Source organism: Aspergillus versicolor (genome assembly GCF_001890125.1).
Source record: "Aspergillus versicolor CBS 583.65 unplaced genomic scaffold ASPVEscaffold_6, whole genome shotgun sequence".
Classification (NCBI taxonomy): domain Eukaryota; kingdom Fungi; phylum Ascomycota; class Eurotiomycetes; order Eurotiales; family Aspergillaceae; genus Aspergillus; species Aspergillus versicolor.
This window is the reverse complement of record NW_024467529.1, coordinates 935,034-959,115: the sequence shown is the minus strand read 5'-3', so window position 1 is coordinate 959,115 and position 24,082 is coordinate 935,034. Positions and strand designations below refer to the sequence as shown.

The 24,082-nt window shown below is 45.4% G+C and overlaps 11 protein-coding genes across 11 annotated transcripts; 6 read left to right on the top strand and 5 right to left on the bottom strand.

Moving 5' to 3' along the window:
- Window positions 1–1,266: 1,266 nt before the first annotated feature.
- Window positions 1,267–1,759, top strand: ASPVEDRAFT_29887 (uncharacterized protein; the record flags this gene model as incomplete). Its single annotated transcript, XM_040810286.1, has 2 exons — window positions 1,267–1,428; window positions 1,481–1,759. 2 exons carry the CDS (start codon window positions 1,267–1,269, stop codon window positions 1,757–1,759), a joined length of 441 nt encoding a protein of 146 aa, XP_040669128.1.
- A 71-nt stretch (window positions 1,760–1,830) lies between these two features.
- ASPVEDRAFT_42880 (uncharacterized protein) lies at window positions 1,831–2,951 on the bottom strand. Its single transcript, XM_040812682.1, has 2 exons — window positions 2,589–2,951; window positions 1,831–2,529 (listed from the first exon to the last, which is right to left on the bottom strand). Exons 1-2 carry the CDS (start codon window positions 2,857–2,859, stop codon window positions 1,979–1,981), a joined length of 822 nt encoding a protein of 273 aa, XP_040669127.1. The 5' UTR covers window positions 2,860–2,951; the 3' UTR covers window positions 1,831–1,978.
- A 2,226-nt stretch (window positions 2,952–5,177) lies between these two features.
- ASPVEDRAFT_134814 (Con-6 family protein) lies at window positions 5,178–5,539 on the top strand (the record flags this gene model as incomplete). Its single annotated transcript, XM_040807169.1, has 3 exons — window positions 5,178–5,203; window positions 5,252–5,407; window positions 5,458–5,539. Coding segments are annotated over 3 exons (264 nt in total), but the record flags the coding sequence as incomplete, so codon positions are not given.
- A 697-nt stretch (window positions 5,540–6,236) lies between these two features.
- Window positions 6,237–6,539, top strand: ASPVEDRAFT_53810 (general stress protein; the record flags this gene model as incomplete). The annotated part of the gene is made up of 2 exons (XM_040814841.1): window positions 6,237–6,362; window positions 6,420–6,539. 2 exons carry the CDS (start codon window positions 6,237–6,239, stop codon window positions 6,537–6,539), a joined length of 246 nt encoding a protein of 81 aa, XP_040669125.1.
- A 477-nt stretch (window positions 6,540–7,016) lies between these two features.
- ASPVEDRAFT_42875 (uncharacterized protein) lies at window positions 7,017–7,816 on the bottom strand. Its single transcript, XM_040812681.1, has 2 exons — window positions 7,363–7,816; window positions 7,017–7,280 (listed from the first exon to the last, which is right to left on the bottom strand). The coding sequence occupies exons 1-2, from the start codon at window positions 7,562–7,564 to the stop codon at window positions 7,150–7,152; spliced, it is 333 nt and encodes a 110-aa protein (XP_040669124.1). The 5' UTR covers window positions 7,565–7,816; the 3' UTR covers window positions 7,017–7,149.
- Window positions 7,817–11,013: 3,197 nt separating this feature from the next.
- ASPVEDRAFT_42874 (tautomerase family protein) lies at window positions 11,014–11,990 on the bottom strand. The gene has a single exon (XM_040812680.1). The coding sequence runs from the start codon at window positions 11,685–11,687 to the stop codon at window positions 11,241–11,243; it is 447 nt and encodes a 148-aa protein (XP_040669123.1). The 5' UTR covers window positions 11,688–11,990; the 3' UTR covers window positions 11,014–11,240.
- Window positions 11,991–12,258: 268 nt separating this feature from the next.
- On the top strand, window positions 12,259–13,773 carry ASPVEDRAFT_42873 (alpha/beta hydrolase). Its single transcript, XM_040812679.1, has 4 exons — window positions 12,259–12,734; window positions 12,796–12,878; window positions 12,973–13,126; window positions 13,183–13,773. The coding sequence occupies exons 1-4, from the start codon at window positions 12,322–12,324 to the stop codon at window positions 13,433–13,435; spliced, it is 903 nt and encodes a 300-aa protein (XP_040669122.1). The 5' UTR covers window positions 12,259–12,321; the 3' UTR covers window positions 13,436–13,773.
- A 1,253-nt stretch (window positions 13,774–15,026) lies between these two features.
- Window positions 15,027–16,258, top strand: ASPVEDRAFT_732287 (uncharacterized protein). The gene is made up of 3 exons (XM_040816196.1): window positions 15,027–15,550; window positions 15,602–16,178; window positions 16,238–16,258. Exons 1-2 carry the CDS (start codon window positions 15,103–15,105, stop codon window positions 16,165–16,167), a joined length of 1,014 nt encoding a protein of 337 aa, XP_040669121.1. The 5' UTR covers window positions 15,027–15,102; the 3' UTR covers window positions 16,168–16,178; window positions 16,238–16,258.
- A 2,042-nt stretch (window positions 16,259–18,300) lies between these two features.
- On the top strand, window positions 18,301–19,182 carry ASPVEDRAFT_84806 (MBL fold metallo-hydrolase; the record flags this gene model as incomplete). Its single annotated transcript, XM_040817605.1, has 1 exon — window positions 18,301–19,182. One exon carries the CDS (start codon window positions 18,301–18,303, stop codon window positions 19,180–19,182), a length of 882 nt encoding a protein of 293 aa, XP_040669120.1.
- A 777-nt stretch (window positions 19,183–19,959) lies between these two features.
- Window positions 19,960–20,554, bottom strand: ASPVEDRAFT_42870 (uncharacterized protein). Its single transcript, XM_040812678.1, has one exon. It carries the CDS (start codon window positions 20,335–20,337, stop codon window positions 20,149–20,151), a length of 189 nt encoding a protein of 62 aa, XP_040669119.1. The 5' UTR covers window positions 20,338–20,554; the 3' UTR covers window positions 19,960–20,148.
- Window positions 20,555–21,841: 1,287 nt separating this feature from the next.
- Window positions 21,842–22,719, bottom strand: ASPVEDRAFT_73071 (uncharacterized protein; the record flags this gene model as incomplete). Its single annotated transcript, XM_040816185.1, has 3 exons — window positions 22,587–22,719; window positions 22,144–22,536; window positions 21,842–22,083 (listed from the first exon to the last, which is right to left on the bottom strand). Exons 1-3 carry the CDS (start codon window positions 22,651–22,653, stop codon window positions 21,842–21,844), a joined length of 702 nt encoding a protein of 233 aa, XP_040669118.1. The 5' UTR covers window positions 22,654–22,719.
- Window positions 22,720–24,082: the final 1,363 nt, after the last annotated feature.

Genomic DNA, 24,082 nt, shown 5'->3' with positions numbered 1-24,082 from the left:
TACAGATTCAAAATGAAAGGAGTATATGTCCTTTTTATTAAATATAGCTATATAAGGCCTCTTTATCTCTGTTTATTATAATACTAGTAATAAGTAAGGTTTTCCTGTATAATCTAATAATAAATACTTTATTTATTATATAAATAATAAATATTAAGCCCCTATATAATTAAACCAAACTGGAGTGATTGCAGGAAGGCCAGAGGAAGATCAAGAAAGGGTATTATATAGTCCTGAGAAAAGATAGACCTTCTACTGAAACTAAAGAAGAAAGAGGGTCAGCCTTAGTTACAGGTAGCAAGACTATTCTCAGAGCAGTATCCTGGAAGAAGTCAAGGCACAATACAGGTATTCTAGAGTACAATCTATAATAAAAAGACAGATTAACAATTTACGGGAATAGTAGTGCTATATTATCTTTTAAACTATTTACAAACTAAGAGAATATATTAGAGCAAACGCTTATAAACCAGCTATCCAATGCAGTGAACGCCCATACTGTGGTATAAACTGGCCAGGTCCCTGGGTCAATCGCAAACATGCCCCAGATTTTGCTTTAGGACGCGTCGGAAGTCAGCTATTTTTATTATCTCGTTTCGGGGTATCTGGAGCTCCGCGGCAGCCCTATTTACCTCTATAATAACCCGCCCGTGGTCTGCTGATCTAGTGCGCATTTCTCTATTCTTATTCTTGATTATTGTTCTCGTTATAAGCTCATGCTTTCCAATCCCTGACAATAAGCCTTTTTTTTTTTTTTTTTTAAGAAATCCTCTACCGGGTGGTCTTCATTCACCCCATCATAGTTATCATTATTGGCGACTTCGATTTTGAGTACATCCCCGATGATCCTTCGATAATAATAATTCTCCATCTCCATTGTATTTGTACCGGCAGGGGTTATCCTCGCTGGAGGATGTCGCATGTTTGTAGCTAGTTACTCTGTTTTATTGATTATCTTCCTGTTCAGCACTTCTCTATAAGACCTTAACAGATGTTATAAGGGATATTTGTGATCGCCATGGTAGATAACCCCAGTCGTTGATTGGAACCAGGTAACTGTTTTCATGTAGCTGCATTACCATGTCAACACGTAATACACAGAGGGTTAGATGCATAATTTATATATTAGATAATACTTAGTTGTTCACTAGAATAATCTATACAAAGCCGGGCCCTTTTTCCAACACGGATAAGTTCATCTTCTAGGTTGCTGTATAGATGTCTTCACCTACAGAACTTCAAGGAACTCGAACCCATGCTTTCACGATGGATGTTGACAATAAATCTGATCCAATTCCTCACGAAGCATGGGATGGAGACACACCGAGCCTTCATGATTGCAGAGCCCAGAGACCCACTAAAGTCATATCAGAGTATCTAATTCACGAAGTTCCAGAATTCCGGCGATTGTCTGAACTCCGGAAAAAGGTTAGTACTCATTGGATTTCTCCCAGATATTCTGAACTGATCAGTTAACTAGGGGTGGGATAATCCAGAAGGCGATCGATTCTTTGCAGAGCAGCGCCGAACTGCTGATCACGCCGACAAAAAGACAATCAAGCGTTTCTACAAAATGATGGAAGAGATTGGATACAATATGCAGCAGCTTACCGGCGTCTTCCGAATCGAAAGCCCAGATCCGAGAAAACACTCTATCCTTGACATGTGCATGGCTCCAGGGGGCTTTCTTGCGACAGCATTGCGCATCAACCCGGAAGCCCGAGCTTTAGGGTTAACCGAAGAACGCATCAACAAATAATTTTGGTCGAACTGAACATGATTCGGTGGATTGTCAATGGTCATTATCTGTATTAACCAGGATGGTGACTTCGGGCAGCCTTTGAAACCTGTGATATTCAATTTGCTGTCTATTAAATGCCGATAGCTGTTTTATTATACTTATTATACACGCTCCCTGGCCGAATACATTCAGCCAGAGTAAGCAACCGCCAAACTTTAACCAAAGTATTCCTCCATATTACTTCTCGAGGGGTGCTGTTGGTAATTCAGCCGGTGGCGTAGACGTTGATGGTGCCTCAGTGAGGGAGTCAACCGGCGGTACATCAAGCTCCGGCGGCCCCTGGTTAACACCATAGTAGTAGTCCCTGTTCCACATCTGTCCCTGGTAGTAGCCCTTGCCCAGTGCTTGTTCTGAACCCGGACCAGCACCCTGCGGGCTTGCAGCCATCGCTTGTGATGATGCCTGACGTCGTCGTCGAAGCTGGAGAAGGAGAAATCCAAACGCAGAAAACACAGCCAGGCTGCCGACTCCCACGCCAACACCGATTCCAACTTTGGCGCCGGTCTGGAGCCCACTGGGCGATGATTCGGCTTCCGGGCTTGGTGTCGGTGAGGGCGTCGGCCTGTTCCGAATGATGAATCCTGGTGAAAAGATGTTGTCCCCATCGTCGGAATAGGCATAGCGCGTTTGCGCAAAGGCAACACAGTACCTGTTGGTCTTTGCTAGGGTTTCGTTGTCAATGCTGATTGCCCACTCGTGTGATCCAGGGCCCGAGACGTTCCGCGAAGCTGTGTACGGTGAGCCTGTCAGTCCGGTATCAAATGATTCGGGGCTCGGGATTGCGTACACGCAAGAAGTCTGGAATAGTTGGCATCTTTTTCCTCCCATGCAACCACGTACAGATTGGCTTGGGTGCTGCCGTTCAACAATATATCTGTGTAGTAATGGTCCCAGCCGGCCCATTGGAGATGCACTTTGTCTCTATTATAGAAGGTCTCTTGGAAGTCCTTGTCGCTGCTTCCGTCAGGCACAATCCAATTACCTCTGGCTGTTTCATCACTTCGAACAACCTGCAGCACCGAGAGCAAGAGCAACCACACCCACGTCATGGTAGCCATGCTGGATGACTTATATGGTCAAAAAAACGAAGAGCAGTGTGGATAGGGAGCAGAGAATGTAACAGAGAGGTGTGTGACCGGATATTCAGGAGACCTGCTCTGACTGAACAGAAGAACTTTGCGGAAGACCCCTGGCCTTGCGGCTCAAGGGAGGAACAAACGTACAAGGGGGGTGCCACATTCCGCGCGTGACCCACGCGTCAACTTCCTCGACCAACTTCATCAATTCACAACTCTACCAATAGGAGGGCCTTCGGGATAGAAATTAATAGAAATAGAAGAGCTGCTTAAGAGCTTTTATCAGAGTAGATATCAGTACCATATTATATATATTTAAAGAAAGGTAATATATTAAAATTAGTATATAATTTCAACATTTCTCGACCCACAGTATATTTAAATTAAGTATATCTAAGTATAAGAATTTTAAATCTTTAATTCTAGATCTCAAACAGGCGCAAATAAAAGCTTATTAGTATTTTTTATTTACTATATCTATTATATTACTCACTAATCTCCCTACTTGTTCACCACATCTGACCCTTATACACTGTAAAGGATGATCGATTGTCTCTTGGCCCGGCCATGTTTGATATCCCGGTGCTCCACACTGCTGGTAGATCAATCCACAACCATTCCAGCAGGTCAATTATGACATTTAACTAACGTATTCCCGGTCGGTTCGCGCAACTCCAAAATATCAAACGCGTCAACCATCCACCAACTTCAACTAGCCACCATGCCACGAAAAGCGCGTAAAACGAAGCAAGAATTCAAGAAGGTTTCTCTATTGCCCAGCGTACATATAACTACAGTATACCGCCTTCCACTTTTTCCAGTAGTATAAATATATTCACGCAGGAAACGCGACCCATATTGTAACTGGCGAAGAGTGGCAAGAGATAACATAAGCAAACTCTCCCCGCAAAGTCCGCAACCCTTAACCTAGAATTATGACATATACGTGCTTTTTCTGAACGTGTATAAGAAAGTTAAGATATAGTATATATCTAAATAATTCTCTCTTTAGACTAGAGAAAGATATAAACGAGTGGATCAAGGCGTTCTGGGTCTTGAAGTAGGAAAGATATATCCTTGCATAGTCGCAAATTAGATTAGCCTAAGATAATAATAGTTTTAAGATAATAATATACCCTGTAATTTCCTTATCCTCTCTATATAACGTGACTAACTTCCTATCTAGCCTCAACTACTAAGAGTGATATACATGTTATAACAAGGAAAAGCGTATATATATAAAATATACAAAAGCTCGGTTGAAATACTAACAACCAGATTTCCTTGCATCTAAATAGTCCCAGAGGCAAACGATTCAGCAGGTATCAGTTTAGGTAAAAACTACCTAGTTGTAACTTTATTATAAAACTGACTGAAACGAGCTTTTAGGTGATACTACCGCGCTGAACCGGTCATATGACCCCAGTACTGGCTATGAGGCACATATGTACTCCCCTAAGGCGAACTAAGTGCGGAAGGTCGGCTGGGAAGAGGGAGGAACGCTGCAGAGAGACTATTGTCAGTGGTGGCTTTGGCTGTGGACGGGATGCCTTCGACATGTGTATAGCCCCGACCCAAATCTTTGACGCTTTGTTCCTCCAACTGGGTTAACCTCAGGCACTTGGCTTGACAGATTTCGGCCAGCATGTGCTAAATGCTGGGCCCTATGCCCCATCTAGCGGCAGGATAATCCCATATGGTGACCTTGATGTTCTGAAGGAGACACTTCAGGTAGACGGACATCGAATCGCCGCATTTATAGTTGAACCAATTCCAGGCGTGGCGGGGTAAGGAAAGGGAAATGTATTCTCTTTAGTCCGCATAAGCTTGCTAACATACCTGTCTGGCACTCGTATCCCTCCCAAGGACGCACCTGCATATTTGCCAGCCAGACTGGTCCAACTGATGTCATGTTATCAAATCAACAGGGTAAGAATAGTGAAGGGATGGGGCCGTTCCATACTCGCTATCCACTATTTAGGGAACTTGGTCTTCTCTTAGGTGTTATATTACGAATACAGCATGATGCCGCATGATGCCCAAAGGTGAGCCAGTTACTCAATGCAATTCCACAGATCTCAGAATATGCATTGTCCTGGGTATATTAAATTGGTTATGGACGAGAGAAAGAGTATGAAACTGATGTTCCGGTTACTACAAGCTGATGTCAACCAAAGCCCACGGTATGCGGTGGTTCGATTGTATAAAATGCCACCGTATCAACTGGGTCCTGCACCAGAAATACACTGCCGGGTCATCAATCAGATACAGAAATTCCAGACAAAATGACCGAGGAGTGACTCAATCAGATGCGGGGCTATAAAGCGTGAGCTGGCCAGCATCCTCAGGTTGGACAGAATTACTAACTAATTAGCACCCTGAACAACCCGAATATCTCTCAGGAAGCCAAGGACCATGCGCAGAGAGTCCTCGATAGTGAAATTGGTGGAATCCAGCCCCAGGAAGAACTTTATGGTACTCGAGGCGACCATGATAAGGACCCTAATAGGATGGCAGCTGGGCTGAAGGCGTATGTTTTCGTCACTTGATAACTTTTAATTTTGCGCTGACTTGGGGTAGTGCCATGCATAACCCCGGCGTATCACAGAGTGGTAAGGAGCATGCTAAGGAAAGGCTGGGTAGGGATGCCCCTCATGAATAGTTACATGTCGATAGCACGCTTGAGTTGATGCCGCCTTGTAGCCGCGGGCGCCAGTTCCGTTCAACATTATCCAGTGCTCTTTATATCCCGAGACCTCATCGAATTGAAGCAATCCGTACATGTTCCCATGGGTAATCAGAGAAGAAATCGATAGACAAGGTGGTTGCCACTTGGCGTGATGGTGACACCAGTCCAGGTAAGCAAGAATTTTAGAAAATATCTGTATAAACTTTTAACGTGTGATCACAAACAATTTTGATTGAGCTCTTGTCGAGCCTCATCTTTGCGCAAGAATGACGAGCATCAACGTTGGTCCAAACGAAGCCCCACACTTAGTGAAACAGTGGCCGTCAGTGGCCAGAAATACAAGCCTCAATTGTATTACTTCGAGCCTAGACTCCAGTACAATCGGGAAATATACATAATCCATCACTCTCCGCCACCAATATCACCAACATCCCCTCTTGATATCACAAACAAGACGTGACCATGATGTCCCCAACCAAACCCCACTCGCCCTTATGAACTCAACCCTTGACATCATCATCCTCGATCGAAGGCCTCAAGCGGGATATAAATGCAGCGTCAAATCCTCTATTTAACAGACGAGTACATAACAAAAAATTCCAAACATAGTCACCTGTCAAATTTCACTCGAAACTTCACTAAAAACCCTAACCCAAACTTCACCGCGAAAATGGCCCACAATCAAAACCCCGGCAACTTCTCTAACCGCCCACAAGAAGAGGTCGAAAACATCGCTCGCATGGGCGGCCAGTCCAGCCACCGTAGTGGCTTCGCCAGCATGGACACCGATAAGCAGGTACTTATCTTCTAAACACGCTTTAGAGTGACATGATGCTAAAGCTGATTACTACAGCACGACATTGCATCCAAGGGTGGCCAGACTTCCGGCGGTAGCTTCCAGCCCGGCGAGCAGCGTGCTAAGGAGGCTGGTCGAAAGGGCGGAAAGGCGACGGGGCAGGGACCTGAGGAATAAGTTCTAGCCGGGCTGATGAATAGCCGGATCGTTATATATGACGAATCATGTCTATAACTCTGATGTATTGGGACTAATTACTTGCCGATCCAACTGTGAAATACACTCAATGGGAGGATCGAATGAAGTGAGTAACATATGCCCAGAGATTTGTTCTTTGGCCATTGAGTAGACTAGCTACTGAGCTTAGGACTAAAGGGTCTAGTAAACTAATAGACCCCCATGTTACTAATGTAACCCGGTTGTATAGTTATGGATTAACTGGACCGAGTAACGACTGACTCAAGTTGACATTCTAATACCCAATGGTGATGACGAAATTGGTATGACGCTTCCTGATATAATCTAATGATATCAGCACTACCTTTCAGCCAGGAGATATAGGAAATGCTGAGCCGTCACCACGAGTAAATACTACGCTTGAAATTTGCGCGTCGATGTTGATTTAGTCTACGTGCTTACAATCTATGAAGCATAGCGGCAAAGAACCTTCACATATTTAGGTACTAATGGTGGGTTACCAAGGGGAGCCGTTGGGATATATAATAATACGTGTGTATTTCATGCCTCCACCTTCCATAGTTCGACAATGAGTATAGATTACATCCAGTTAATAACTGTCCTGAAACTCCTCCTCATCCTCTCCCTCTCGATACTGCCCCTGAAGGTCCGGCTTCGCATGCCTCAATCTGTCACCACCGAGGATATTAGAGCGATCAATAGCCTCGTTTTCGTCCTGGGCTGTTCATGGTAATTAGCACTTCCATTACTATGCTTTCATCCAATCCATGCGTGGCAAGCAACCGTAGCAAAGAAAACATACCAAGCTGCTGATCTGTGTTCGAGTAGGGAGGCTGCATCGGGTCGTTATACGAAGCCGAGTCCCGCTGCACGGGAACCTGACCCTTCAGGCCAGAGCGTGTTTCCTTTGCGTAGGAGTTGTCTGTGAACCTGCTCGAGACAGCGGATGGGTCGTTGAGATTCTCGTAGCGGTCTTCGGCTTCACGTTCGGCGCGGTTAGACATGGCGAACTGGTTTTGGGGGTTGAATTTGACTTGACAGGTCTTAAGGTATGTCTGGTAGCAGTTGGGTTTCAAGAGGGGATAGGAAGTTTAAGGTCTGGTATTTATAACTTCAATATACTAAGTAAAGGCTCGGTCCTCTGAGGCCTGAACGAATGCTGACATCACAAAACAGCAGGATGAGGTGCCCGATCTGTGGCTTGATGAGCCACTTTGGAGTTCATTCTGACATCAAAACAGTTTCCTGCAAATGGATGACGGGCTGCTACCATGGGACAGAAAGGCCGGGATGATCCAATTACGGCTTGGCCTTATGGATCGGAATATTATTCCTCCGCAAGTGTCTGTATGCTAGTCTCGCCGAGGCTGGGAAAGATAAGAGTATGACCATTTGCGCAACTTCCCATCTTCCCCTTGCAAAACAGCGCATAGGAACAAGAGGCCATGAAATCACTTATGAATATAGGATTTCAAAGTTCAGCCTGGAAAGGGCACTGTAGCTGATTTTGTTCTCGCGCCCGCACTTACTTTATCTCCTGATTCCTCGCATGAATAATCTTCCAGCATATATCGAGAGTAGACGTCTTCTGTACATGGCACTTTAATTAACGGGGCTCTGCTGTTTACGAATAAACCATCTGACCTTGGTGCAGTTTCCAGTAAATAGCGCTTTAACTCTTGTATAGATACCCCACGATCTGTAAGCGACTCTCCTAATAAATACTATTCCCTATCTAACTTGTCAGCTCTATCTAATAGAGTATTTCCTTGTTAATTAGACCCCCAGGAAGACACTAAGAATACTACCTATACAGCTTCAGTAGTCACTGAATATAACAGCAAAGGGCGCTTATAAAATAGCCTGAGGAATACTATAGGCTGCTATAATTAAGAATATCTAATCTCTCCCGATGGAAGTATGTGTAAAATTCAGCATAACCCTGGCGATGGACCGCGAGACTTGTTATAGAGTTGAAAAATCTGTCTTTCCAGAACAGGATCCCTGGCCGGTTGCATTTTTAAAAGTACTAGTGGGATACAGCCAGAACAACTGTGCAGGCAAATTACAGGAGAGTGATACTGGAGTTTAGTTTCTGGCCCTAGCATGTGCTCTCTCGAACTCGGTGCCAATCCTTGAGGGAGCAGCTGCGATATTCACCATACTACAATCTATAAATAATGTTAATAGAAGCGAGTTACTATTAGAGTAACACTTAGCTTAATATCTTGCAGTCTTGAAGCCTAGGTATGCTTTTAGTAGTTTTAGTAAAATGCTTGTAGATTACCGGGGTCTGCTTGGCCATACTCTTAATATGTATAGGTATCAAGCTTTTGAGTATGAAACTACAGGTATTCCTTTGCTAGTTGCAATTAAATAGCTTGTTAATATTTTTCGTGATATTAGCTAGATCGGTGACCATATGATTCGGGAACTTTAAATCAGAGCTTCTGAATACACTCCATAGATAGTTATATTTACTGATTAGTACCTTGAAAGGCCCTCTGTCTATCTCTAACCTAAAAATATATATATCTTACACGCGTCACAATACATAGGACCACAATATTTAAAGTTTCCATTCCAACAACGGAGCATAGGAACTTGGTAAAGTAATCAGGCATATTACGTGTATCTGGAAGATACCAACAAATGTACATACATCTGTTGGAGCTGATATCTAACTGCCTATCAATAGCCATATCCTGTTTAGACGCAGTTTCACGTGGGTATGAGATAGCCAGGGTTCTCAGTATATACCATTCTTTAGCTACACTTAGTATATACGACCACAGGGTGTGGAAAACAGGGCTTCCCGTCCGCTCAGCCGTACTTAAGCCATACTGATAAACGTGGCCTGAAGTTAAATAAGCCCCGAGGGTGTTGCTGCTTTATTGGTGACAGGCGCTAAATCATGGGTGAGTATAGGTGAGATGGGTGAGAATTTGGTGAGAATATCACCCACCAGGGTGAGTAGGGGTGAGAAGGGTAAGCTACGGAACACTATATAAAACAGGCTGCAATCATTATTCCTCTACCTCTAATATAAATAGAAAAGGCTTCTCCCACTTCTATCCATTCCTTTTCATGTCCTATATTCCTCGATTCTCTTCTTTATCACGTGATCATGACCAGGTTAATAGAAACGAAGTTAGAATGTCTAAAAAAGGCCGCGGAAGCCCGTAGGTTCACAGAAGAATACCAAAAGACTGTGGAGATAAAAGAAAATATCATCAGCAGCAAGAAAAGGTCTCCAGTAACTACTGAGGTGTATAACCGCGCCATGAATACATAGAAACTGTAAGAAGACTCTGGTCCGAGTCTCTGAGAAATAATACCAAGCATTACGAGTAAACAGGTGGCTTTTATTAAGGAATCAGCCTGGAGATAGAGTCTTTAATACTAATAAATCTTGCTCCTCTATTCAAAGTCTTAAGCTTTTTATAGAGAGTTATATTACACTTCGCGAGGGCCCCCTACCAAGTCAGTAATCTATCTTACAGAATCTTACTTGTTTTATGAGTGAATGGGAAAGAATGAAATAAATTATAATATCAAAATACCTTAAATATAATGTCTATAGTGTTTATTCTCTATTTTCCCTTTCTTGTAAGGTATCTACTAATTAGATGGCAGTATATCAGGAATAAGCTTATTATAAAGTACAGATTAAGCGCTAAATATAAAGGGAAATACCCTGTAACATAGATAGATCTTAATATTCTGATTTAATATCTTTACATAACTAATACGCATGATTATATATATAAGCGCGGTTGTTTTTAACAAGCCTTTAGCCTGTTACTACTTTCCTCTTCCAGGGCCCAAGTAGGCGCTATTATTAAATCTAGTACCTACCGGGATACTAATAAGACTCTTTACTATCAGGTAAATTACTTCTAATTCTTTTATTAAACTAACTGCTTAATGCCTCTATAGCACCTCTCCTTGAACATGAGGTGGGATGCTGGAGAGAATATTAAATATTAGGTTATGATCAGGCCAGAGTTTCTAAAGGGTTATTATTATGATGATGAAACCATTCTGTATAGGTTTTGCAGGGATGTTTACTCTATATTTGATTACTACTAATATAATATAGGCCGTAATAATTATGATCAAAACTGTCATGATAGACCAGTAGCCATTTTTCGCGGTATAGATATTAATAAGAGTCGTGAGCAGGCCTGCTAAGCTGTTTAGACAGGTTAGTCTAGATATCTTGTTAGCGGAGTTTTCATACTTTCTTAGGTCAACTTCGACGGTGAGTATCGGCGTGAAAGCTGGGGTCGGCTAATTCAAATTATCCAAAGAAGAGGTCCGTCTCCTAAGCATAGCATGCGGCCAACTGATAGTACAGAAATCTTTCCTTTGATCGATGGCCTCAAGGGGCTGCCTTGCGATGTTCAAGCTCATGATTTTGAGTACAATCTTGGTGTCAAGGTGCAGGTATGCCGGGAATAAGTATGGGATAGAGGAACCAGCCACGCATCCGATCCAATCAGCTGTAAACTTATGCTAGTAATGGATTACCTAGTCAAGGAAACGTATGAATTCAAATACAAAATCAATACGCACAGTAAATACAGTCTCCAGCATAGGAGTAACAGTCCAATTGCGGCGTTGGCCGGGACAGAGGATGGGTTCAAAACCAAATACCCCCAAGCCCAATCTAAGATCTTAGTATGCACCGTCCCACCGAGATGGTTTGTTGTCCTTCGCCCACTGCTTCTCCGTATCGCTCCTAAACGGAGGAGGGATCATTCCATTGACGCGCCAAAGTCTCCTTTCAGTCTCATCGACATGGAATTCCCAATCATAACCCTTGTCACAAATATGCGGCTTCAACGCTTTTTCAATAGCATCAGCGGTGCGTTTATAAGAGAGGTCCTCATTCTCAATTCGAACAGCAATATGGTCGACAAGGATTCGAATAAATGGTTGGTCGGTTTTCGGTTCACCTCCAACCCAGACATCCTGAGGCGAGAGCTTAACAAAGTTGACAACGACATAGAAGGCAGGAAGGCCAATTCCAGTGTATATGCTCGTTATGTCTTTGCTTAATGCTTGTTTCGCGGAATCGTCCTCGAAAGTCCCCGGGGGGTGAAAAATGAGCCAAAGGGGCATGTTGTGGGTGTTCGATATAGTTTGGCTTCGCAATATCTGTGAAAAAAAGATTTGGACATGGACGGTACAGAAGTATAACACAAGATCAAATCATGGATAAAGCCCTTTAAGTAAAGGAACCTAGTACTCATAGTTAATAAGTACAGGAACTCACCACTAACATGTAGGGCGGTCCAGCCCGCAATTCCTCGGTTCTCCACCGACGGGATACAGGAAGCTGCGTCCACCAGGAACCTTCCGCGCCTAATGATGAGTGATCATGCCCGCTTAAAAGTTGACTAAACATGCCGGCTTCAATGGCGACTAAATATGCCGGATCATGATAAAAAATTGAGTTCATTTCGTGGCAGATTTCCGGCTTTGTGTCATCGTGAGATCAGTTCGCCGATTCGCGGGTTCGCTATGCATGTCAGACGCGTAGCTGTGGCTATAGATGAGCAGCGGCTAGATCAGTAATCACGCAGATATTATGAGATCTTGGGGAAGGTATCTCAGCTAGGATTCCCATAATCCCAGTGGAGTCTAAAAGCACATGCACTCTTTCAGTACTGAAATACCTCGTTCGTCCCTCCTCGTTTGTTGTGAAACATATTCGGACAGCAAAAGCAACACAGCGAACAACCAATTATCCTTCATGATGCCGTTCAGAGATATTGAGTTTACAACCTCGGACGGCCTCACCCTTCGAGGATGGCTGTTCGTCCCCGATTCCTTTACTGGAGAGTTGCCATGTCTTGTCATGGCACACGGCTTTGCAGCTCACAAAGAAATGGGGCTGAGGCCCTTCGCGGAATATTTCACATCAACTCTGCGGATCGCCTGTCTTGCCTACGATAACCGCTGCATTGGCGCGAGTGATGGCGAGCCAAGGAGAGAAATCCTCCCTGCACTGCAAATCAGCGATTACTCAGATGCCATCACGTTTGCGCAGTCCTTGCCAGAGGTTAATGCTGAGAAAATCGCTATCTGGGGCAGTTCATTCAGTGGAGGTCATGTTCTTACAGTTGGTGCTGTCGATCGTCGGGTGAAGGCTGTAATCAGCCAAGTGTACGAGTCTCCATGATCTCTTATTTGAACCGTGTGTGTCTAACATACCATGTCTAAGCAGGCCATTAACCAGCGGATGGGAAACCTTCCATCGTTTAAACAGGGCCGATTTTGTCCCAGGTCTAAACCAGCTATTTGTGGATGGTGAGTTTCGCAGTGATCTGAACGGCTACAAAAAAAAAAAAAAAAAAAAAAAGAGGGATATTCTCTTGCTGACGAGCTTGTGCGTAAAACATAGATCGCCAGGCTCGTGCTAGGGGGGAAGAGCCTAGTCGGATACCCGTTGTGGACAAGGATCCTCAAAAGCGTTCGTTTCTTCCCTCCGTGGACAGCTACAATGGCTACATTTCAGCAGAACCGTTGGGTTGGAAAAACGATGTGACATTAAAGAGGCATTTCCCATCCGATACCCTGATATGGTAGTGCACTGGGTCTAATTATCAAATAGCCTCGAAGCATTCCGAGCATATGAACCTGGAGCACATATCCAGCACATCGCTCCTACCCCATTATTGATGATCGTCATGGATGATGACGTTGTCACACCTACTGACCTTGCACTTGAGGCCTTTGCCAGAGCTAGGGAACCAAAGCAATTGCACATGCTACCGGGAGGACATTTTGATCCATATAACGGGCCACTCTTCACGAAAAATGTCCCGGTTCAGGCAAAGTTCCTGCAAGACAAGCTTTTGGAGTAGAAGCTGTTCCTTGTAGGAGAAGTGTTTCAGCTGGTTCTTTTACCAACTTTCCTCGAATGGGTTTAACGGACTTAGCGCCGATGGGCCACATCCAATTCCAGTCTTCCAAGAGGGTTTACTAGGGATTTTTAGTTTATGTCGAGTAGACGATGATTTGACATTATCTAGTCAATCTTGATTGCAATTGTCTTCGCTCAATTTGCCCGTAGTAATAATTTGGGTAGCAACCAGGAGAGTGCTGAAAAGAATTGTCCTCCAAGTGGTTTCTGTATTATAGAGGCAAATAGAGTTATAGATTCACACGCCTACTTATCTCGAAGTAAGCAGGTCAAAGGGACTAATATCATGTCTTGGCATGCGCCTGACAAAATGACTTATTAAGAATTTCGGTATATGAAAAGATTCTTTTATAGCACCTTAGTCTGCAGGGTGTTCGGGATGATTTGATGGTAACCCCCGCAATTCGGTTTTTTATGGTGGGCCGAGTGGAGTAGGATTCGGAAAAGGATCAATAATCATCGACTCATCGGCAACAAGGAACTGATGCTTGCTTCCCCTCCTCTTCCACAAAGGTTGGGGCTGTCGGCATTCTATGTGGTAGTCATATTTGTCGAGATGCCTCCCGACACCCTGTACCGAGGCGGAGTATCATGCGTAAGTTCAGAAGACCAGGTACAGGGTATCCCCGAGGAACCTTTTTGAAGACAGGAGACTTGTTGGGCATGGCGCGGAGTGTATGGAGAGACAGTAGGTGCAGAAAATTTGAATTGAGTAGAGGGATTAGAGGGGAAATAAAGACGATGGCCGGACCAAGAAGAGGAACAACTATATTTATAGCCAACAACCGACTCGTGAGCAACAAGCAGACCCCTGAATCCAAGAGCCTTCTCGATATCCAATATCGACGCCTTCAACGTTTATCCGGCCCAGTTTTCCCACGCCGTCATGGACTCTGGTGCACCCAGACTGCTTCCAGCGAGCCGAGAGTCTACAGGGCCTATTGACTTTGATTCATAAGCGGCATGACAAAAGCCGGTCACCGAGTGCCCCGCGACTAGATACCCACACGCTAAGAAGCCATTATGAAGATGCCCTTTGTTAGCCGCCGTATGGTTGGATGACATGTGGATACATCATTGAATTAAGTTAACCGTGTAGCAGCTATGCACGGTGCAGCATTGGGCTTCATGGTAATCTCACCACGTAGGGGATAAGCGTGGGCTGTAGCAATCGCAAGTCTTCCCTCATGCATCGGGCGCACTGCGAAGACATCCGCTTCAACTTCAAATGTCAATGCAGAGAGATAAAGCCAGCTCTGAAGACAAAAGAACATTAAGTGATAAGCCAGCCCTGTGTTGCAGTATCCACCATTCGGGTTGGATTTGTATATTAGACTGTCGGATTCGTAAAGCGGAGCCGGTGAACAGCTACATTCAACCCGGGCTAGTTGTACTGAGATTAGTTATCTACGCCGACGGAGGAAGGCTGGGAGATGGTAATTGGTGTTGATTGTGATTAGTGATCCGGATATTTGTTGTAACACCCAATCCGATATGCTTAGTGTAGATTTACACACACAACCGCTTTTTCTATCCTCGTGGCCCGAAGGTGTTATAAAAAAGAGTCTACCTCAGTAGAACACACCCAACAAGACTCCGAATTCACCAATGGACATGTCGCTTCCGTACCCTCCGCCCCTTGTATTAATCACCGGCGCAACGGGGTTCATCGGCTCACATGTCGTGCTCCTATCACTGCGGGCGGGATACCGGGTGCGACTAACCATCCGCAAACCCGAGGGAGAAGCCGTTGTACGGGCCCGTTACCCTGAATTCAAAAATCAAATTGCAATAATCCTCATTCCGGATATCACAGTCCCAGACGTGCTCAAACCTGCTCTTGACGGCGTGGACCACATATTTCACCTGGCCTCACCAATGCCAGGTGCCGGTTCCGACCTGCAAAAAGACTATATCGATCCAGCAGTGAAAGGCACTGAATCCACTCTGTTTTCTGCGCTAGAATTCCCTCGGATCAAGAGCGTGATCGTTGTATCATCACTACTAGCTTTAACGCCCCCGATGTCTCTTTGCGAGAAGGAAGTGTTTGTTAGAGGTGAGTATTTTCTTGCATCCCGACATTGATTAAGACTGATCTAGAATATAGGTAACACAAACGACGTCATCCCGATAGATCTGAACCCATCCTTGCTAGAAGGCTCTCTCGGACACGGTCTTAAATATAGTGTCTCAAAGATATCCGCCCACCAAGCTACGCGAGACTTCCTGGCCAACCAGAATCCGCACTTTACCATTGCCACCTTCCACCCCAGTTTCGTCCTCGGCGAGAGTCTGATCCAATCAGCACCCGAGGAGATAGACGGAATGAATGCGCTCTTTTGGAATAGTCTGCATTCCGAGAAGCCAATAATACCGAACGTGTGGGTAGATGTACGTGACGTGGCGGAGGCACTCGTGCGGGCACTGAAGACGGAGATTTTGTCTGGGACGGAATTCATTTTGTCGGCGCCAGCGGGATCATGGGAAGAGGTAGGGGAACTGGTGAGGCGGAAGTTCCCTTCTGTTCGCTGTGAACTAAAAGGTCCCATGGAAGCGGGGTGGACAGTTGATACAGAGACTGCGGAGAGGATTCTAGGAATGCAGTGGAGGGGACAAAATGAGATTGTTGAGGCTGTGCTGGAGCAGCAACTGAGGTTGAGGGGAGCTAAATAAGTTCATGTCGACCATAGATGACAGTTAATCATACAGGGCACCTTCCTATTTCAGAGTCGTAATTACGTACTTCCAGGGGCTCTTCACCCATACTTCCTGCGAGCTGGCGGTGATCCAGCCTACTATCTTGCAGGCTGGGTAGACCGGGTACTGGCTACACTGAAAGCGTCAGGCGGGAAGTTTGCAATAGGTAGCCTAGAGAGATCCTCATTGCATCGAGACCAGGTTCTGGCTGCTGGCCTGTCTTAGTCGACATGCCACAGCGTACGTTCTTACGAGTTATGGACGGTTGGTCAAGCTTTTCGTCAAGGCATACGTAACAATAACTTCCATCCTGTTTATACCTATTAACTCTAATAAGAACTTCTTTATCTTTTTTATAATAGACGTCTTAGGACTCTACTCTATTTAGTAGATAAAATAGGACCTTTAATCATATTATAAAGTCTATTATCTTACCTATAGTTAAACTAGAAAAGAATAACTCTTCCTTGATATTTATAATAATTTAACTATAGTATTACTCAGCTTTCTTTAATATTATTACTCTATAATAAATATTACTTTTAATTGATCTATAGCTAAGGCGTTTATTAGCAAGCAACTTTAACAGGATTATATATCTAGATCCAGGGTAATCAAGGACTAAGAGTATCTCTCCTGGCTTAATATATCTATAACTCTCAGTAAGAATTATTCAGAGTAGTGGTTTATTACAGGACTCTTTAATTAACTTTAGTATATTGAACTAAGAGAGGAAGTTTTCTTGGATGCCAGCTTCTACACTAACAACTTTTATAGTAAGATTTTGCTATATAATACCTAATTCTTGATATTTGTTTGAAACTGGACGTGACTTCTTACTTGTTTTACCGCTTTACCTGAGGCATTAAAGCCCATCTATCGGCGCAGCTGACATCATGATCAGGAGAGGGGGAAGAGGAATTCTCTCCGAGAACTGTTGTTGCGCTGGCCGAATCCCGACTCGCCATGGTCTCTCTGGACGCGTGGAGATAGTCCTTGTCCTTCATAGCTAGGGAAGACACTGTGAAGACCTCGTGTAATAGAAGATTGTGGACTTTCGGGAACTGCAGTAGCGGGCAGCCCTAAGAAGTATATAAACACGGAAAGGAGTGTGGGTCATGGCCGAAGGTCACCTAAAAGAACAAACAGGGTTAACCATCAGCCCGATCCCGAGATCCGGGAAGTCCACATGGCCCTCCATTTTCCGATAGCCTGTTGATCGGTACAGCCAGCATCGCTGAGTAGACAGCGAACGGGCAAAGAGATTCCCTTGCAGAGCGAGCGCGTTGGTGGTGGATCAGGTCGATGTCTTCCGAGAGCTGGGTATGGGCGAGATAAACTGCACTAGAGCGCAGCGGAGACCTTTTTTTTTTCTCAAAAAGAAGCCGTGGCAGGAAACGACAGTGAAGTTTGAATGGGTTCTGATCAGTAGTCGGTGTGCGGGCTTACATATCGGTGTGGTTAGAAAAAAGGTTAGCATGGCTATAGAATTAATCTGAAATTATTACTACATCTAAAATTATTTTAATTCTACAGATTCAAACCATGATAAGCTATAATTTTAATAAAAAAAAAAAAAAAAAAAAAAAAAAAAAAAAAACTCCCTAATCTAACCTCCCTAATCTCTCTAATCTTTAATTATTCTAAGCTCTCTAATCACCCTAACTACCTGACCACCCTAATATATGGTATATATATAGTATGGAATTAGTGGCAATAAACAGGTGGGTCTAATCCTAACCAGGCTGACCTATTTTCTAACCACGGCGAGCTGCATCCCCTGGATGTAGTTTATTCCCCGCAAGTTAACTAACTAGTTGGTTAGTTATCTCCCCGACGCGGATGTCTCCGCAAAATATGTCATGAACCTGAAGATGATAAATTGTAACAAGATTAGTGATCTACGCCGACCGATTAGTATTAACAGGACGGACGCGGTCCTCTTGATGAGTGATGACGCTCAACGCCGAGGTTAGATCCGGGGAGGGAGGAAGGCTGAACTCAGGACCTCTAACATAAAATCCAAATGATCCCCTCACTTGTCGCATGCTCAAGCCCACCAAGTCTATTCGTTTGGTTTTATTGGTTCTCAAATTGACTACTTCAAACATGTCCGGTTTAAGAGTGTCTGTTCATACCGTGCCGCCAATCCCTTGTGTCGACCATGTGTCGCATCGGCAGAATACCACATGGTCTCCCGAAACCTGCACGTTGATTTACTCGGGGAATGAAGCTGTTCTTGTTGATACTGGGATTACCATAAATCAGAACAAGGAATTGATCAAGTGGATCAAGAAGACTGCACCGGGACGAAAACTCTCCTATATCTATATCACGCACGGCCATGCGGACCACTTCCTAGGCCTCCCTTTGTTGCTGCAGCACTTTCCAGAGGCTAAGGCAGTGGCGACCGAAGCAACTATCCGTCACATGGAGCAGCAGATCTCCGAACCGGCGTTCTCCTCGACATGGCTTGCGTTTTTCCCGGGAGATCAACTTTGCACTCAACACCAGCTACCGGAAGCGCTCCCAACCGACAACAAATTCTTGCTGGAGAAGCGATGGATTTTCGAGGCAGTTGAGTGTGGCCATTCCGACACATTCGACTCAACAATCCTGTGGGTTCCAGATCTGAGACTAGCCGTATGTGGAGATGTTGTGTACGGCGATGTTCACCAGATGCTTTTCGAAGCGAACACTCCAGAAAAGCGAGAAGAATGGATCAGAGCGGTTGAGAAAGTTGAGGCGCTAAATCCAGCATATGTGGTGCCTGGTCATCGAAACGCAGATGAAATGGATGGCATATGGCATCTGGAGGCAACAAAGAAATACATTCGAGACTTCATCGGTCTGTTGGAAGGGAAGCCTCAGACTATAACTGAGTTGTACTCTGCTATGCTCGCAAAGTACCCTAACAGGTTTAATCTGATGGTCTTGGGATGGGGCTGTACTGGAGCCTATGTGTCTGGCGAAATTCCCTCGGCAACGTAAGAGACATAAACAAGTTGGAAGAGCATTAGATTTATTGAAAAGAGCATCCTGTTTTTTACCCGTCTGTTGTTCGTCAGATGTAACTCTCCATAAGAAAGGGTTTGTTCGAGCCGCTTCGCTCCAGCCGGACTAACCTCCCCTAGGCGGATGTAGTTGAGCGTTCAATTTTGTCTAGCAGGTTGCTCTGGTCACCAGATTTAGCCCGAGAATTTAGGCATGCCGCAACATGTGAAACCACTATGGCTAGCCTTTGGGTCAGTATAATCATCTGTGTGACTCTGATTCCAGCTTCTATTGAACGATTTGGTGCTCCACTTTATGAGCTTGACCTCTAATCGAACTAGGAGTCTACATTGAGCAAGGGCTTGTAATCGCTTTCAGTATGGGGAGCTAACACAGCTGAGGCTACTTGATGCTCGGGTTACCGGCTTCATTAATCAGATGAATCAAGCATCGCGGTCCACGATAAATTAGGCTGTTTGTCCTTGGTGTGAAGAGGTCATGCAGCAACCGAAGACCCTGTGCCACCAAATAATAGCATCAATGCTTTTTGTAGGAAATCTAATCCGCCAAACCTTGGATCTCGTAAGTTGCCCTATCATATTTCCATAAACGCAGCTGGCGTTGTAGCAAAACCATACCCCTCTTTATGGCTGGCCGTTTGCCTTCCTATAGATTGCAGCACCGGCATTTTGCTGTTCAGCCCTGATTCTAAACTTAGAACATGTTTCTCTTTTCCGATCGATATCCTAGCAAAGGAATCTAGAAAGTATTCAGGGAAGGCATAATCAACTTCTATCATCCTTGGAGCTGTCTAGAATCATCACAAGTGTTGAGGGTTGCCTAGTAAAATATGGCTGTGCCCCAGCCCTAGCAGCAAGCAAGTTGTCTGCGCCGTTTGTCCTCAATCCACACCTCCTTTCACTCCAATCGACTTCCCATCAGCTTCCGAGTAAGCTCTCAGCATCATTTCCTGTCGCAGCTTTGCCTGAGCATGAGCAGCTGCCGAGCAGCTGCTATTTCAGCACGGTCCTGCCGCATGACATCTTCCACGAAGCCCATGGCAGCTTGTTCAAGGCCGAGCATGTATTCCTGCGCAACCTGATGTGACCAGTCGGTAGGTGGTCCATATTGGGGCAGAAGTCGGACAAGCATATCATGTTTTAATCTAACCAGTCGTTGGTGGTAGATTCCAACTCGTCGCTTAATTCAAGCTTGCCAGTTGGTTGAGGCATTAGCGTACTAGCCACTAAGGGGTGCGCTGCGTTAAGAGTCCGGGTAGCTCGCGATCTTTCTGTTTCACTAAATGCTGCGATGTTCGGTCTCGGCCAATCTCTTTTGTTGATCTGGCGCGGCCCAGGGCTGGCTCTCGTTAGATTATTCGAACGCCGTTGTAGGGCTAAACAGGTAGGCAGATCGCGCGAGGAAAGTGGGGCAAGTGAGCCGGAGTGAGAATCTCACCCTGTCTATTGCTTCTCACCCTCATCTCACCCAAATCTCACCCGGGCCGCACCCACCCGACTTCTGGCCACGCTTAAGCCACACGCCGGCTGGTTATTAGTATGGTGGGTGACCACATGCGAATCCCAGCTGTTGTATGTTTTATTTTTTTATTATCTTGCGGGTAGTCTCTCGGTCCGTATTCACCTGGAAGTGCTTAACAGCTGTTGCATCTCGCTCCAAGCGTCACCGGATGTTAGATTTTCGATCATAATCTTGAAGGACCTCCACAGACAGTGAGTGAGAATTCCAACAAGCTTCAGACGGGTAAGGAAACGCAGAACTCACTGTCAGAGTAGTGGGAAAGCCGCTGATGGGTGCGACTGACCCGTCTGTAAATTGTACTCTTATGTCAAGGAGCTGTTCCGACTGGGCGCTTTGCTTCGCTTGGGTAGGTGCCCAGTTAAAGGCAATGGGATATCTGAACCTTGTCTTTCCCGCAGATGCGGCGGACATCATCTTCTGCAAGTGTTCGTCGCACGTCGATTTTGTCTGCGTCTTACTGTCCCTTGCCGTGCTCTCTCCCTCTGTCATATGCTCGTCGCCGCTGTCATCCAGATCGCCTAAAATCTGAATCCCATGATTCTGCATGGAAAATCTGTGATCTCCTTTCGTAAAACCCACGGCCATGTTGGTGAGTCTGGCATAACTGCTCGTCCACGGATCGAGGCGGCAATATATCACGCCGACAATGTGCGCCGCACCTTTTGATTTGGTGTGCGCGATAGATTCGGGATTCGACGCCAATGCTCCCTGAGCTTTTCCCTTCCAGCGCGGGGTGGACGAGGCACCACTTACGGAAACGAATAGCCCGCGGAGTTCTATAAGCAGCATTGACGTTGACATGCTTCACGCCCATCTCAGCGACAGTGACATTTAGGTCAGACAGTGAACTTCACACATAGCGCGAAGCTCCCTGTAATATATAGTATATAGAGTTACCATCCCCAAGCAAGAGGCCTAGAAGTTTGGTAAAGTAATCAGGCATATTTCGCGTAAGAAATAGCTCTCGCGCTTCTTATTCTTTTATCTTTATTATATTCTATTAATATCTTATATCTATTCCACTTTTATTAGACTAGTTGTGGAACAATGGGGCAACAGATGAGTTGAATTTCCAACCAGCGTACTTCGGACAACCAGACATTTGCAGGCCAGATCATATGAGCGCTAGATACAAATCCCTCTCAAAAATGGGTTTGGTATCCCGTAGGAGCCAATAGAACCCCTGTTTTGGCATCTCGAGATGTTCTTGGAAACTTTTGTTCGGCGGGAAAAGCTGTATCATGGCACCGTACTCGTAGAGAATCTCAGCTCTTTCTATAGATCCAATTATCTGGTTTCTGACTATGTCTGCCGTGATTTGAAGGTCTGTGCCGTCAATACAGTTCTGCGATGCACCTTCAACGTGTTAGGAGAAAAGGTAATACTACTTGTCTGTTAAAAGTGATGGCTACTCACAGCCGTCGAAATGGGCAGTGTGCCCGGCTTCGCAATCAGGAAACTGCCACGAATAATCGAGACCCATGGTTTGGTTCAACCCAGACAGCAGGCCATTGTCTATATGTCCTTTGGATAAAGTATTTCGCTCTGGTAGGTAAGATTTCACCAGAGTACTTCGGATGGTTTGACCCGCAGACGAAGTAATCGGATCCTGTGGTCTCAACCCGTCGGTCGACAACGGATTCTCGAGGGATATTACGCCCTGGGAGGCGTTACCTGGGCCGTGAATAGCCTGAGCAGTGTACGCAGACGAAGGCTGCCACATATGATGGTCCTGGAAACCTTCGTCTGGCTTATGATAGATTTGAATAGGCTGCGAGACGGATCTTTGCCTAGCCCGGAGCTTTTGTCCTGTGAGAAAGATCAGTTGTGGTACTCATACACAACTGCAAGAACCTTACGCCATTTACGTTGCGCGACAAGATTCTGGATCCTCCGCCTTTCCTCGTAGTCTAAAATTGCGTTCATCCTTGTTCTAGAGTGATCCTGGAACGAAAGGGGACGGAAAAGTAGGGGAGAAGCTTTCGCGTTCCTGAACCCTGGGCTTTAAATACAGTCCGGCTCACTAGCCGGTTGGTTGGCTCTGAAAGGAAACGTACGTCTTGAGAAAACAAGCGCCGAGAACCGTGTTGTACGGGGCGCAAGATGAGGGGGTGTGTTTGTTGCTTTCTTGAGGCCGACGCAACGCGGCACAGCTAGATGCATGATCGCAACATCGCTTAGATTCGGACGAAGCCAAACAGCACATTTCTATTACTAGCCCGTACTGGAATTTCAATGGCTACAGTTCCGTTCTGGTCACTAGTGATCCTGCGCGTTTCAAAAAGTCCACACCATGGCCCCCAGCCAGAACCATCGGGAGCCAAGGCTCCAACAAGCACCACTAGCCGAGCCTTGCCAGAGGCCGCTCGACCGGAAGGATTCGTGCGTGATCCTTGGGGGCGGTCGGTTGCTCTCTGAGTGTTGAGCAAGGTGCAACACCCGACGACAATAAGGATCAGCGGGAAAGGCGCAATGGGTGCCGTTTAAAACGCATTAAAGAAATTTCCTGGGGGGCATCTTGGGCAGTCCAGGTCAGTCCAGGTTGCTGGCCTCAGTTGGCCATTTGGGAAGAAAAAACAGTCACGCTGAAACATTACGCGAGGAAGAATCAGATTAAAATGTGGCCAAATATAGACGGATGGCATGACAGAGCTTAGTGGACCAGCAGATCCAACAATTATGCAAGATATGGCCTCGACTCCCCACGGCTCCAGTCGCTTGCGCTCAAATAACGCAATCAGCTTTGCTGATCAGTTACCCGATAGAATAAGGAGGCAAGCCATAAATCTGTTGCAACCGAACACTACCAGCTGAAAAGGAGGATGGAAGGAGGATGGGGACCTTTTGGCTACCGCTTGGAAACCGCAGAACGGACATATTAGGACTGTTCAATGGACAAAGTCTGACAGCGGGAACCATTGCGGTCCCGATCTTAAGCTTTCGGATCAGATTAGATCTCACTGATACGGCCAGTAACTTATTCCTTGGCGCTCTGTTGTCACGATACGGTCTCCACCACTCAGCCTTTTCGGAGCATTTCAAGCAAGTGATTGGCAGGATGGAATAAAAGCAGACGAGCAACATCACCAGCGTCAATGTACGAGGAGTCATCGAAGCCCCGCATCCAGGCCGCTCTCGCACCGCTCGACGTCGATTCGTGGTATAGCGGGTGCTAGCAGGCATTAATTGATTCGTCTCTGTCAGGATCTTGCCAGCCAGGCAGCCACGGCTTACTATTCTCCACACTGACTTTGTAACGTAAATCCCAGCCGCTCACCCCAGTATTCCAATATAAATCATTACTTTTTTTAAGCCCTTATATATCAACCACATACAGAGTTACGTAAACTAGAAG